This window comes from Geotrypetes seraphini, chromosome 6, assembly GCF_902459505.1.
Source record: "Geotrypetes seraphini chromosome 6, aGeoSer1.1, whole genome shotgun sequence".
NCBI lineage: Eukaryota > Metazoa > Chordata > Amphibia > Gymnophiona > Dermophiidae > Geotrypetes > Geotrypetes seraphini.
The window spans coordinates 10,222,886-10,236,266 of NC_047089.1; the positions used below are offsets into that span (position 1 = coordinate 10,222,886).

General features: G+C 41.5%; 1 protein-coding gene across 3 annotated transcripts in view; it reads left to right on the forward strand.

Annotated features, from left to right (window-relative positions):
• The window catches only part of C2CD3 (C2 domain containing 3 centriole elongation regulator), a 224,922-nt gene that overhangs the window by 40,854 nt on the left and 170,687 nt on the right, over positions 1-13,381 (forward strand). For 2 of the 3 annotated variants that reach the window (XM_033947874.1, XM_033947875.1), the window contains exons 6-9: positions 2,565-2,691; positions 5,185-5,343; positions 7,675-7,819; positions 9,680-9,861. In XM_033947874.1, the coding sequence (XP_033803765.1) occupies positions 2,565-2,691; positions 5,185-5,343; positions 7,675-7,819; positions 9,680-9,861 (613 nt within the window). Of the gene's footprint in view, positions 1-2,564; positions 2,692-5,184; positions 5,344-7,674; positions 7,820-9,679; positions 9,862-13,381 lie in introns of those variants that run through there. The other variant, XM_033947876.1, reaches the window with a different exon arrangement.

Genomic DNA, 13,381 nt, shown 5'->3' on the forward strand with positions numbered 1-13,381 from the left:
CCACTCATTCCCCAGATCCTCACCCATACATCCCCAGTCACACTCCCAAAGTCACCACCAGATCAGCATCAAGGTCCAAGACCCAGCAGCGGGTAGTCTCGCCCGCCCGCAGCCAGCCACTCAAGTGTCCGGGGCCGCAGCTGCACTCATCTCGGCTGCCTCTCCGTCCTGTCGAGCGCTCTGCCGTCCTCTCCGTCTCTGGGGCACCGCTTTCCACTGGTACCGCTCCAGCTTCTGCGCCGTCACTTTACTTAGAACAGAATCTCCCATTTTCACCAGACCCTCCTTCAGAAGTACCGCCTGCAGCTCCGCCACGGTCGTCACCCGCTTATGTACTCCATTCAAAGTAACCAGTAGACCAAACGGGAACAGCCAGCGATATCTCAAGTTGTTCTGCTTCAACACCTCCAGCAATGGGCGAAACTCCCTCCTCTTCTGCAAAGTGATGCTCGAGAGATCCTGAAATATCTCCACTTTCAAATTCTTCCAATTGATAACGCCCAGGTCTCTAGCTTTCCTCACCAGACGATCCTTATCCGGAAAATGGTGAATGCAGGCAATAATATCTCTCGGGTAATCCCCATTCTTCGGACCCAGGGTTCGGTGCGCCCTGTCCACTCTCAGGCCCCCAGAAGTGTTATCAGGGGCTCCACCATCTGCCAGCAGGAACCGGCTGAGCTCTTGCACCACTGCCACAGCGTCCCCATACTCGGCTGTTTCCGGAACTCCCCGGATCCGAACATTGTTCCGTCGGGACCTATTTTCCAGGTCTTCCACCTGTGCACAGCAGTCCAGAAGATCTTTCTGGACTGCCTTCACCTGAGTTGTGAGCCCCTGAACCGACTCTTCTTGCTCTCCCAGGCGCTTTTCAGTGTCCTCCACTCTGCCCAGCAAGTCTGCAAAGTCCTGCCTGATCTCTTTTACAGCCTCTTTTATTTTGCCTTTCACAGCCGCCACCTCCTCTTTAATTTCCGTAGCCCACAGTTTCAGGTCGGCTTTCGTAACTGCCGCCGCCGACCCTGCTCGCCGTAGCCTCGGGGAAGCACCGCGCTCCGACTCTTCTTCCGACGCGCTGTCTCCCGACTCGCGCGCGGACAAGCCCGAGGTCCCGCGCACGTGGCGGGGGCCTCCCTGCTCGCCTCCACGCTCCGACATTCTGCCGGGCTCCGCTCGTTTTTTTGAGGGCATCGCTCAAGCGCCCCGAGCTTCCCCCACACTCTTCCGACCTCAGGCTCTCAAAATTCGGCGTCCCGCAACGGGAAAGTAATGCGCTCTGGAGGGGAGAGTCAGAGCAAATTCCCTAACCCTCCATCCTGGATCGTGACGTCACCCAGTCCTCCTTAATCTTAACTCTAAAATATACATGTGCCACATCTTCTTCCTCCTCCTCCTCCCCCCCTTTAATTAAAAGTATACCATTCCACTTTTTTCCCTGACGTAGGTTGTTTCTTCATTGTGCCAGCTTGCACTCTCCCCCCCCCCGGGATTCCTCTTCCCCCTAGTTCCTAAGACCCCCCCTTCTCTTACTTCACCCTATGTCAACCGTCCTTCATCGCTTGACATTGCAAGCAAACGTAAACAAGAAAAAAAAACCTAAACAGACGTCCCTGTAATTTCCACCCTTGTTTTGACTACCTCCTTTCCTACATTTCATAATTCAATAGTAGCTATCTCTTTTTTATGGTTCGCTAGCCCACCCACTAGGCTAATTAAAGACACCTGTGTGCAGCTGTACTAAGCTTTCCAACACTAGGTGCTGATGTTCTGGAAACTGGTATGTACGTTTGTATTCTGATCTTTGTGGGTGTGAGGGGTTCCATGAGAACTGGAGGAATGTGGGGGTGTCTTACCTTGAAGCATGCAGTGGTCATCTGGTCAACTTAGATTCTTCTAAAACAGATCTAGATTCAAATGTATAAGTTCTCCTTCCAGCTACTGTAAGAGAGCTGAGGCAGGCTGCAGCACAAGTCGCAGTGAGTAAGGCTGTCACAGCCTGTGAGGTGATTTTGTGGGGGTGGGATGTTGAAATTTGAAAATTCAAGGGTTTCTGCATGTTCTCCTGTGGTCCCCCATCTGTAAAATCGCCATTTTTAGACTTTGATTTTTATGTTTAAATTGCGATTTCGGGTGTGAATTTCTTAGTGGTAGCCATTTGGAATTTTAGCAATCTTTTTTTCTAAAGTTCCTGTAGCTGGGAGAGGCGACAGCACCACACTTAGCCTCTCCCCTGACTAAGCAGGTGACAAAATGGGTGGCTAGACCATTGGGATGACCTTTCCTTTTTTCAGGGCCCAGCTCATAGGAATTCTGTGAGTGTTGGAGCTTTTACCTCTGCAGCCAGTGATAAAAAACCCTATGAGGCTTCATTAAAGGGGGGGGGGTAAGTTTGATCTGTATCATGAGCCTCTCAATAAATATAGTTTAAAAAAAAAACCCAATTGTGGATGATTCTATTGAAGTGTGTTACCTGGAGCACCAGAAAGGGATCTGTTTGCAAGGACTTTTAAAACTTTTTTTATACTTAGTATCTGAGCTCTGATGCATTGCTTTGTTTTATATTTCAGCACTTCTCGATCAGGGCAACAAACTACGAAATGCCATGGTTGTGTCTTCAGTGAAAGCTAATCTAGACGCTACTGCAGGTGAAATGAATCCTTTGATGAAGAAAGAAATTTATACAACAGCCAAAAGGTAAGTTGAATAAAGCATTTCCACACTCGGAATCACAGTGGTGCAACCTTTATTATTTGTTGCCTTCAAAACCAAAACGTTCTCAGGGATCTGTGCAGGGACCACTGCTTTTTAATGTATTTATAAGTGACTTGGTAACAGGAATAAGAAGTGACGTGAACAAATTTGCCCACAACTTCAATGTTACTCAGTTAAATCACAGGACGGTTGTCAAAAATTGCAAGAGGACTTTACTTCGTATGAGACTGGACAACTGGGTCTCCAAATGGCAGATGAGAAGTGCAAAAGAAGCAGTCAAACTAGTTCCATGATGCAAGATTCCATATCACCATCTAGGAAAGGGATTAGTGTCGTCATTGGTGATATGTTGAAACCCTCTGCTCAATGTGCAGCAGCAGCTAAGAAAGCAAATACAATGTTAGGAATGATTAGAAAAGCAATAGAGAAGAAAACTGAATACAGTGGTGCCTCGCATAACGGACGCCTCGCACAGCGAACGCTGCGCACAACGAACTTCAGGTCTTGCTTTCCACAACGAACTTCGTTTCACACAACGAAGTCGCCCGAGCTGCATCCTTAACTGCCCTCTCTCCGCCTGGCTCCCTGTGCAGTGGCGCTACATATTTTAAACCCCCCTGCCGCCGCTGCTGCATATTTTTAAGCCTCTGCCGCCACCGCATATTTTTAAACCTCCCCCCGCCGCCACATATTTTTTTAAAAAAGCCACCACTGCTGCAACTTTAATCTCACCCGCTCACTCGTAACTGGTGGTCTAGCAAATTTCCCAGCCAGAAGCGCAGAGATCAAGAGCAAGCCTTCTGTGCTACTGCCTGGGCCTGCGCTGATCTCTGAATGGCTGCAGTCAGCTCTCGCGGGACTCACAAGAACTAACTGCAGCCATTCGGAGATCGGCATGGGCCCACACAGGCGTGCAGAGGAATTGCTCCTGATCGCTGCGCTTCTGGCCTGTACGCCACTGGCTGGGAAAGATGGGAGGAATTAAAAAAGGTACCGAGGGGGGATGATTAAAAAGGTACTGGGGAGTATGTGGGGGGTGATTATAATACACAGCAAGGATCAACAAAACCCCTGTCTCCCCTCCCCTTCACATATATCCCCTCTACTATCAAGGAAATTGAATAAGCCAAATTATTATAGAATGCTACACAGAAATATCATGCTAACAGAATACCACAGTCACACATAGCAGGAATAGGGTTAGGGTAGTGCAACTAGGGCACTGTCCCCCCTGGTCAAAGAGAGCCGTAAGCCTCTGCCTGGACTTTGCAGTCCCCAGTTGTGTCTAACACCAGCTCTAACAAGATAAATTTATCTTTTTTTATGTCATCTTAGCATATTTTATGCTACAGAACGAATTATTTTTTTTAACATGTATTGTTATGGGAAAACGCGTTTCACATAACGAACTTTTCGCATAACAAACTTGCTCCTGCAACCAATTAAGTTCGTTGTGTGAGGCACCACTGTATTATAGTGGCTTTGTATTACTCCACCTCAAATAAGATATAGCAGAATTAGAAAAGGAACAGAGAAGGGTGATCAAAATGATGGAGGATGGAATGATTTCCCTAGGAGGAAAGGCTAAAGAGACTATAGCTGAGGAGAGACAGGATAGAGGTCTGTATAATCCTGAGTGGAGTAGATGTGAATCGCTTTTTCACTGTACTTAATGAAGCTACTAAGTAGCACGTTTAAAACAAATCAGAGAAAATATTTCTTCACTCGCACGTAGAGAATGTAGTAAAAGTGTTTAACATAGCAGAGTTTAAAAGATGTTTTTGGTGCAATGTGTCTAGGATTCCTGATAGACGATATCCCCCTTCTTGCAAGTTGTGTTGTAGAAGGATGAAATTTACATCAACTCTGCCTCCTTCTCCAGACATGGGGGAAGCCACTGCTTGCCCTGGATCGGTGGCATGGACTGCTGCTACTATTTGGGTTTTTGCCAGGCACTTGTGATCTGGCCACCATGAAGACAGGATACTGGGCTTAGATGGACCATTGGTCTGAACCGGTATGGCTGTTCTTATAAAACAAATTATTCTCAGGATGGTAGAATACAGATGGGGGGGAGGATGACAAATAGCTATAGAAAAGGAGAGATCTTCCTGCCAATGACACTCTAGAGCAGGCAGCTGAAACCTAGCCTTGCATTCAGGAACAGTGGAACAGCTTTCTGGATGGAGGGGCAAACAATCTCTGGCCCTGCCCTCCCAAGTTCTCGGGTCTCTTGCCCTGATGGCTCACCTTGTCCCACTGCCTGTGCCTACAGTGTGGGATTACCTGAACAACCTACATGTTGTGTTTGGTTGTCTTCTGACTGTTAATTTCTTTTTTAAAGCCATTATTTTACTATTGATCATCATCATGGTTTAAAATGCAGAATAATTTTCTTCTTGACTGGGACTAATATGCACATTATCAAATATATTTTTAGATTGTAATCAGAACTGTAGTTTGTTTCATTTTCAGCCAGGTAAATCCGCCTTCATCTAAAGGACTCTTTCAAGATCTGCTGGATAATAGTATTGTATCTCCTATAAAAAATCCCCTTCGATTTGCTCTAGAAGATCCAGACCAGAATTTGGATACACTTTCTGAAAGCAGAGCTATACAATTACTACTAGGCAGGTAAATGCTTTGAGTTACCTGGATTGCACTAGTCTTATATATAATGTTTTAGTTATATGTATTCTTTTGTGTGACCAAAAATGTTCTAAGTAAAAGAATGTAGAAGATTAAAATGTCCTTTTGAGTGCGACATCTTTTTATGGACCATTGAAACAGGATCACCACTAGAACCAATATCGCTACAACAGTATTTATGCTTGTTGCAGGTTTCCGGGTCTCGCTGCACCTTGTCGGGTAGAACCGACGTTTCAGCCATCATGCTGTGGCTTTCTTCAGGATACGTCGGTTCTGCCTGACAAGACGCATCAAGACCCAGAAACATGCAAGAAGCTTGATGCCAGCTTTGGAAATCCTGAGAGAACAACAGTAGTTATGTTAAAGTTTGTTTAAAGGGCCATGGATTTGATATACTGCTTTTCTGTGATAGAAAGCGGTTTACATTTATTACATGTAGGTACAATTGGAACAGAGAAAGTTTTCATACCTGTGGTAATGGAACCAGTGCAATAGCCATGGGGGGGGTCCTTAGGCCCCTGAGATTGATTGATTTATGTCTTTTTTTTTTTCTAACTTCTTCTCCCCAAAGAGCTCAGAACAGGTTACAGGCTTACATACATAATAAACAGGTTGCAAATTGCCATAGTAACAGTGCAAGGTTTTCAGTACAAATTTTTGTCCTAACTCGACACAAACTAGGGATCTAAAACCAATGTACATAATATACAGTTTACAGCTTAAATTTGTCATAGTTACAAAATCAAGCCCCCTCCAGCCCTGTACTGCACATGCCAAAGCCCTGCCATCCGAAGACATTTCCTGTTGAGCCATGCCCCTCTTCCTCATGTTGTTACAATAAGTTGGCATAATAATAATAACTTTATTTTTATATACCGCAATACCACAAACAGTTCAGAGCGGAAAAGATTGTTTACAGATAGCGATATTACAAACATCTTTCAAAATTACATTAACATGGTAAGATTAATCAATTTTTCCTGGAAGTTATTGAGAAAGACATGGGGGAAGCCACTGCTTGCCCTAGATCGGTAGCATGGAATGTTGCTACCCCTTGGATTTTGGCCAGGTACTTGTGACCTGGATTGGCCACTGTGAGAACGGGCTACTGGGCTTGATGGACCATTGGTCTGACCCAGTAAGGCTATTCATATGTTCTTATGTCGCCTAAACCTAAAGGTATGTCAGCATTTGTTGCCAGAGCAGGGCTGTTGGGGAAAAAAACAATCTTGTGAGCCCCTGACTTACAGTCAGTGGTGATCATTTATGATTGTTCAAGCATCTTTGGAACGCAGACAATTTGTGGACATTGACTCTTGTGCGGGTCACTGATTTCATCAGATTTGGGAATGCTTCTGGAGGGATCTCACTCCTCATGCAAGGAGCCATTTATTGAATGTGTGATTTTTCTTGTGTTCATTCTAACTATGTGCCTCTCCATTGTATTATGTTTAATGGGGAGGGGAGGGGAGTTTTCTGATGTGTGTATGTAAAAAGAAAAAGTTCTATTTTGCTCTATAATTGTTGCCATACCCAGTGATTTAATAAACACATTTAAACATAAATGACTTTCCTAGGATCACAAGGAACCATGGTGTGACTCAATCCCAGATCCCCCAAATTCTCAGCCAGATAGAAAATATTAACAAATACATAGAAACATGATGGCAGATAAAGGCCAAATGGCCCATTTAGTCTGCCCATACAATTCATACTAACTTAAAAAAAGAAAAAAAAAGCCCTCATTCTATAAATGTAGCTAAATAGGAGATGTAAGATGTGAAAATATAAAGCTGCTGAAACATCATCTCCCAAAGCGCAAAGACCCTTTACTTGTTAATTGTTTGGAACAGTTTGAATACAAGATACATTTTGAAAGAGATGCTCTCTAGTCCTCAGATTGGTGAGTGGTCCTTGAACTGTTCCATTACACCAGTGGTCTCAAACTGTCCCGCCAGGTACTATTTCAAGGCCTTTGGTATGTTTATCATAATCTCAAAAGCAAAATAAAACAGTTTCTTGATCATTTGTCTCTTTAGCTATAAATGACAATATTATTATTAAGACTTAGCCAAAAGGAAAGATTTATAAAGTATAAAGAGTTTTACCTCATGCAAAATTGTAATTTCTTTAATAAGACATTAACTATTTTTTTCTGAGGCCCTCCAAGTCCCTACAAATCGCAAATGTGGCCCTGCAAAGGGTTTGAGTTGGAGACCACTGCATTATGCCATCTAGGGAAGGAAAGGAAAGACTTCTGAAGGGAAAAATTTCAAGTAATGGGGTTCTTAGTTAATACTTTTGTTTGCATCACAGTGATCCTTTTCCTTTGCATAATTGGAATGGAACAGAGTCACCTCCAGATTCCCTCTCCATTGGAAGTGATATTTGTGACAACAGTGAATTGAATAATCCACACTATGATCAGAGTCTTCTAGAAAAACTGTTTTATTCTGCTCCTGTAAGTATTGTGTGGAAGTGACAGAGCTGACTGGCTACATGTCCTGATGTGTTCAGTAAATACTATGGAGGCAAATATTGCTGTTCCTTTCTGCATATATTATTGACCAGCACCCACAGGGATTGATAGATGCTGGATAAATGTAGTTTCTGGTTGCTTGACAGTCACTATTAAAAATACCCCATACTATACCATATCATAAACTGTTCCAGAAAAACTGCCGGACATTTGGTAGGCAAAGCATGGGTATAATCAGGTGTGGCGTGCCAAGTTTACACTTAAATTTCCACCAGAAATTGATTTTATTTAAAGTATTACAATATTTCTTTGATTTCTTTTTCTGGTTGCTTGCGTTCCAGTTAACAGAGAGATTTAAAGTATAAACACTGCCAGTCACAAGTATAGCAACATCTTGAAACAAACCTTTTCACAGTTTCTAATAAATTCCATCCTTCGTTTGCAAGAACTAGCAATTTTATCAACCTAAACATTTTTCAGTTTTATCCCCAGTCCCTCTGCTCTCTCATTCCCCCACCATCCCTCTTTTTAACAAGAAAAGGAAAGAGGATAGGATTTAATATACTGCTTTTCTGTGGTTGCAATCAAATTGGTTTACATATTTTATATAGGTGCTTATTTTGTACCTGGGGTAATGGAGGGCTATGTTGCTTGCTCAGGGTCACAAGAAGCTGCAGTGGGAATCGAACCCAGTTCCCTAAGCTCTCAGGCTACTGCACTAACCACTCTTTGTGCTCCCTCCAAGTTACTTATGACCAGATCTTAGGACGATGGACCAGGGGTGCCCACCACTGTCCTGCTTATCCCTGTCTCGAGGTGGCAGAGCCATGAATACTTTCCATTTTACCACTTCAAATCTTTTGGTATAGCTGTTGAGCTCCTTTCCAATATTCTTGCTTTTCCTTTGCTGCAAGGGTTGGAATCCTCTTGGAATAGTTCTTTCTTCACTCTCTGCCATATGCACTTCCTTTGGTGATATCACTGAAAGCTTAACCCTTTCAGGACCAAGGGACATATTTGTCCCATAACTTTAAAATCCTATAAATTTTGATTGGGATAGTCTACAGTTCTAAATTTGATATGTACGGATTCCATATGATACTGCCTTTATGTAAACAAACTGGTTCCGACATTCATTCATTAGCGTCGTTGCCAAATTGACGAGAAGATTCACTTGCCACACTGTCCATAAGCCAGAAGTGTGATTTTTTAAAAAAAAAATAATGATATTTCACAAAAAAAATCAATTTTTTGGCATCTGCAAGCCCTTTTTACCATAAAAATGTCGTCAAAACCACAAAAATTGGCCTACGATCCTTATGGTCCTGAAAGGGTTAAAGATGGATGTTTTGCGCCTTCACTGATGACAGGGCAGCTGCAGAGTTACTGTGGGCAGACCCGAAATTATGTAAATGTACTTGACACAAATGGTCAGGGAAGAATGACCTGATTGGGCTAGTTTTGGTCTGCCATCCTGTGCTTTTCAAGTATGAAACCTGCCTGATCTCTATGCACAAGCTGGGAAATGGTATTCTTTATCCAGTTGGCTGGTCCCTTTGGTATAACTTTGACAGTAGCATTCAGCAAAGATGGAGGCCAAAAAAAGGAACAAATACCCTTTGGTTTATGAAGCCTGTATATGAGCATAATGTCTTGAGACTTGAAGCTAGGAAGTGATGTTTGTGTATTTTGATACACACAAGATCTCTGTTTAATAAGGAAAGATTTTTTTCTATATTGGGAATAAAGTGAATAGTACAAAACATGCATGGACCTGTTGAGGTATATAAAACTGACTTAACAAGGATCAATGATGATTTTTTTTATTCTGCAACCTTTAAGAAATCCAACAGCAGTCTAAGTGATTTTCTCAGTGATGGCGAAGATGATGAAGTTCAAGTTAACAGAGAAACAATGAAGAAAAGTGTACTTAGAAATGGCTCAGGTGACCTCTCTATATCCCAGAAGGTATCTGACTCACAAGCGCATGATCTAAAAGAAATGGATGCAGAAAAGAATACCAGGTATTTATTTATTTTTAGTATTTATATACCACTTATAGCCTAAGTGGTTTACATTCAGATACTCAAGCATTTTTCCCTATATATCTCAGTGGACTCACACTCTATCTAATGTACCTAGGGCAGGGTCACAAAGAACAGTGTAGGATTTGAACCACAATCTCAGGGTGCTGAGGCTGTAGCTCTAATCACTGCACCACACACTCCCCAGTCCAGAAGGACATAGAGACTAGAGAATGACACAGGGACAAATTTTTCCTTGTCACCACACGACAAGCTTTAATCCCTTCCCATCTCGTCCCCGTGAGTTCTTATCCTGTCTCTGCAAGCTCTGTCTTCTTCTGCACAAGCCTCAAACATTTTTAAATCATAAGTGTTCGAGGCTTGTGTGGTTAAGGAATGGGACAGGGACAAAATTTGCAGGGATGGAACGGGGAAATTTAGTTCCTGTGGGGAAGGGGAAAAATTTGTCCCCCATGTCATATAGATATGGGGAAAAGCTACATTGGCAAACATGCGAATTAATGTATATATGAAGCTAAGAATATTTTAAAATGCATAATTTGTAAATACATTTTTTTCATAAAATAAGGGTTTTTGTATTTTCCAAATGTCAGAGGAAGTGCCAGCCAAAAGAACCAACTAGTGGCTACTAAAGAAAGAATTTGCTTTTTATGTTTAAAGTTTCTTTATTGAGCATTTATAAAGAAAATACAGCAAATATTAGATCGATAGCAAAATATTAACTGCAATATTTTCATCCATAACATCTTTCAATCTCCACCCTCAAATCCCTTCCTAATCCCAAACTCTCATCCCTTCTCTACAAACCTCACATCCAGCATTCTAGGAAAATCAACAGGGTAAAACAAATACTTCCTTGGTAAACAGGAAAAAAGTATAATTTTTGAAAATTTTAGGATGTTTAGGAGAGTGGATTATACTTGCAGAATCAAATATGGGGTCCAGATTTATAAGAATTTCCCTTTAGCTGGATGACCTTGAGAGTCCACTGCAAGATGTTCCATGGTAAGGAGTTCACGCATCTGGTTGCACCATTGCATTAATAAGGTGGAAGGAGTATTTGATATCCACTGCAAACAGATACAGTTTAGCAATTAGACAAGCTTTACCTAAGACAATACTAGGAATACGAGTTCCCTCCATCACATTTGTTCTATTATCCAACAAACTCATCTGTGTAACAGCATCCCAATGGCAGTGATATTTATGTCTTCAGATGGTGCCATAAATCATTCCAAAACTTCAGTACTCCTAGACAATCCCAAATACAATGACGTTATGAAGCATCAATAGCACCAAACTTCAGACAAGTCCCATCTGAAAGGAGACTAATCTTCTGCTCTCTAAAAGGATGAATGTATAATTGAAGTAGAAATTTATATAATGTAGCTCCCATAACTGTATGCTTTCCACTATCTGTGGACTATCCTTCAAACTGTTTAATAATTCTGCTGTATAAGATGCAAAGTCCATGGTACCAGGATTGTGCCACTTGTTTCAATGAATCCTTCATAATAATGTCCTGTCAAACCTTTAAATCACTAACTATTCCCTGGAGAGGGAGAGGTGGCATTGATGAACGTTTGAGAGCTAACTTCGAAACTAAGTAATAAGATTATATTAGAAGAAAAAGACATTAAGTAAGGAAATGAAGGAAACAAAAATGAAATACAATGAAGAAATAGCTATGGAATTATGAAATTAAGAATAAGTATGAAATCAAATGAATTTTAGAATTTTGAGCAAATCTATATATATATAAAATCGGAGGTATGTATGTGTGTATGTGCCGCGATCACGCAAAAACGGCTTGACCGATTTGAACGAAACTTGATATGCAGATCCCTCACCACCTGGGATGATATGTTCTAGGGGTCTCACGGCCCACCTGCACACGTGGGCGGAGCTACAAACAGAAAATCAGATTTCACCCATTCATGTCAATGGAAAAAATGTAAACAGCTGCCATTCTCACAGTAAATCAAAAACGGCTTGACCGATTTGAACGAAACTTGATATGCAGATCCCTCACTACCTGGGGTGATATGTTCTGGGGGTCTCTTCACCCAAGAATTTATATGTTCTTGCTCCTGGAGGTGAAACTAAAAATGTTGTTTATAATCAAGTTTTGTGTTAGTTGTATTGTATTCATTTTGTCAAATATTTCACATTATAATTTGAATATTGTACTTTTTATAAAGCTGTAAAAAAATAATTTCATTCACCACTATAAAGTATCTTTATTTGAATCCATTTACAGTGTTATTGCTATAATTAAATACCCATGCAACGCCGGGGCATCAGCTAGTAAACAATAAAGTGGACTGATGAAGACAAGAGATTTCTGGGCACTATTTATGGTCCAGTTGATATCTGAAGGTCCATACAAATGAAAAAATAAAGAATTAATATATATATATACATAAACATATATAATGAAGTGTATGTTAGTATTAGATCAATAATCTCTTTACAGTGTATATGGGGCCGCAATAGGTAAACAGGCACCATATAGCTTTACGATATTAGAGATTTAAAAAGAGTACAGGGAATAGTTAGTGATTTAGAGAGAAGTGACTAAGGACTACACTAACAATTGGTTAAGATTTATCAAGTGACTGTCAAACCTTTAAGCATGACTGGTAAGGACTACCATTCTTCAAAAGTTGAATCAACAAAGTCCTCTGGAGTTATTTTGAGAAGATCAGCAAGATGATGTTTGAGCTGGAATTATTGATACCAATCCTAAGAACATAGATTGTATCTGGTTTGGAGCTCCTCATAAGATAATAACTCAGCCTCATCCTTCACCGAAGCTTGATAGATTGAAGATGAGTCTCAATTAGTCCAACTTTTGAGTTTACATCCAATAATCCAGGTTGAAATTCTGATATGTTCAGTTGCTCCCAATTACTTCTATTAAAGTTGTTAAATGTATTTTGCCCTTGCTTTTTGACCTACCCTCATACAGTCTAGTTTCAGTGTAGTAATAGAGACACCTTTTTTTTTTCCTTTACTGGGTGGACTTGGTTGTTGTGGTATCAGAGTCCAGCCTCCTAATGCTATCTTTTTTTTGTTTCACTCCTGTTAGTGCCGCTATTAGTCTGGGAGTTTAGAGAATTATCGATCATTTAGCTTGACTGTAGAGTAACTTAGATGGATTTGAGTGGATGGAAGGTTATAAGGGTAGATATTCTGAAATCTAGTTTTGTTGTGATTTCCTACTTTGCATTGACATATGTTCTGTTATAGATACTGTGACCAGTCAGATGCAAGCCCTGCTAGAACCCTAGATAAAAAAAACAAAAAACAAGGGTAAAAGCAGAAACCCGGCAGGAAAATTCCAGGATCTTCCAAGATGAGTTTGAGGAAGATAATATAAGCCACCACCAGGGGAGCTCTAGAGGTCCCTGGTCTACTGCTGACACTGCCAGATCAGGACACACCCCTAGGGTAGATAAGCCAGCAGTGGCATACAAACAAGGAAGCCGGTTAGGGA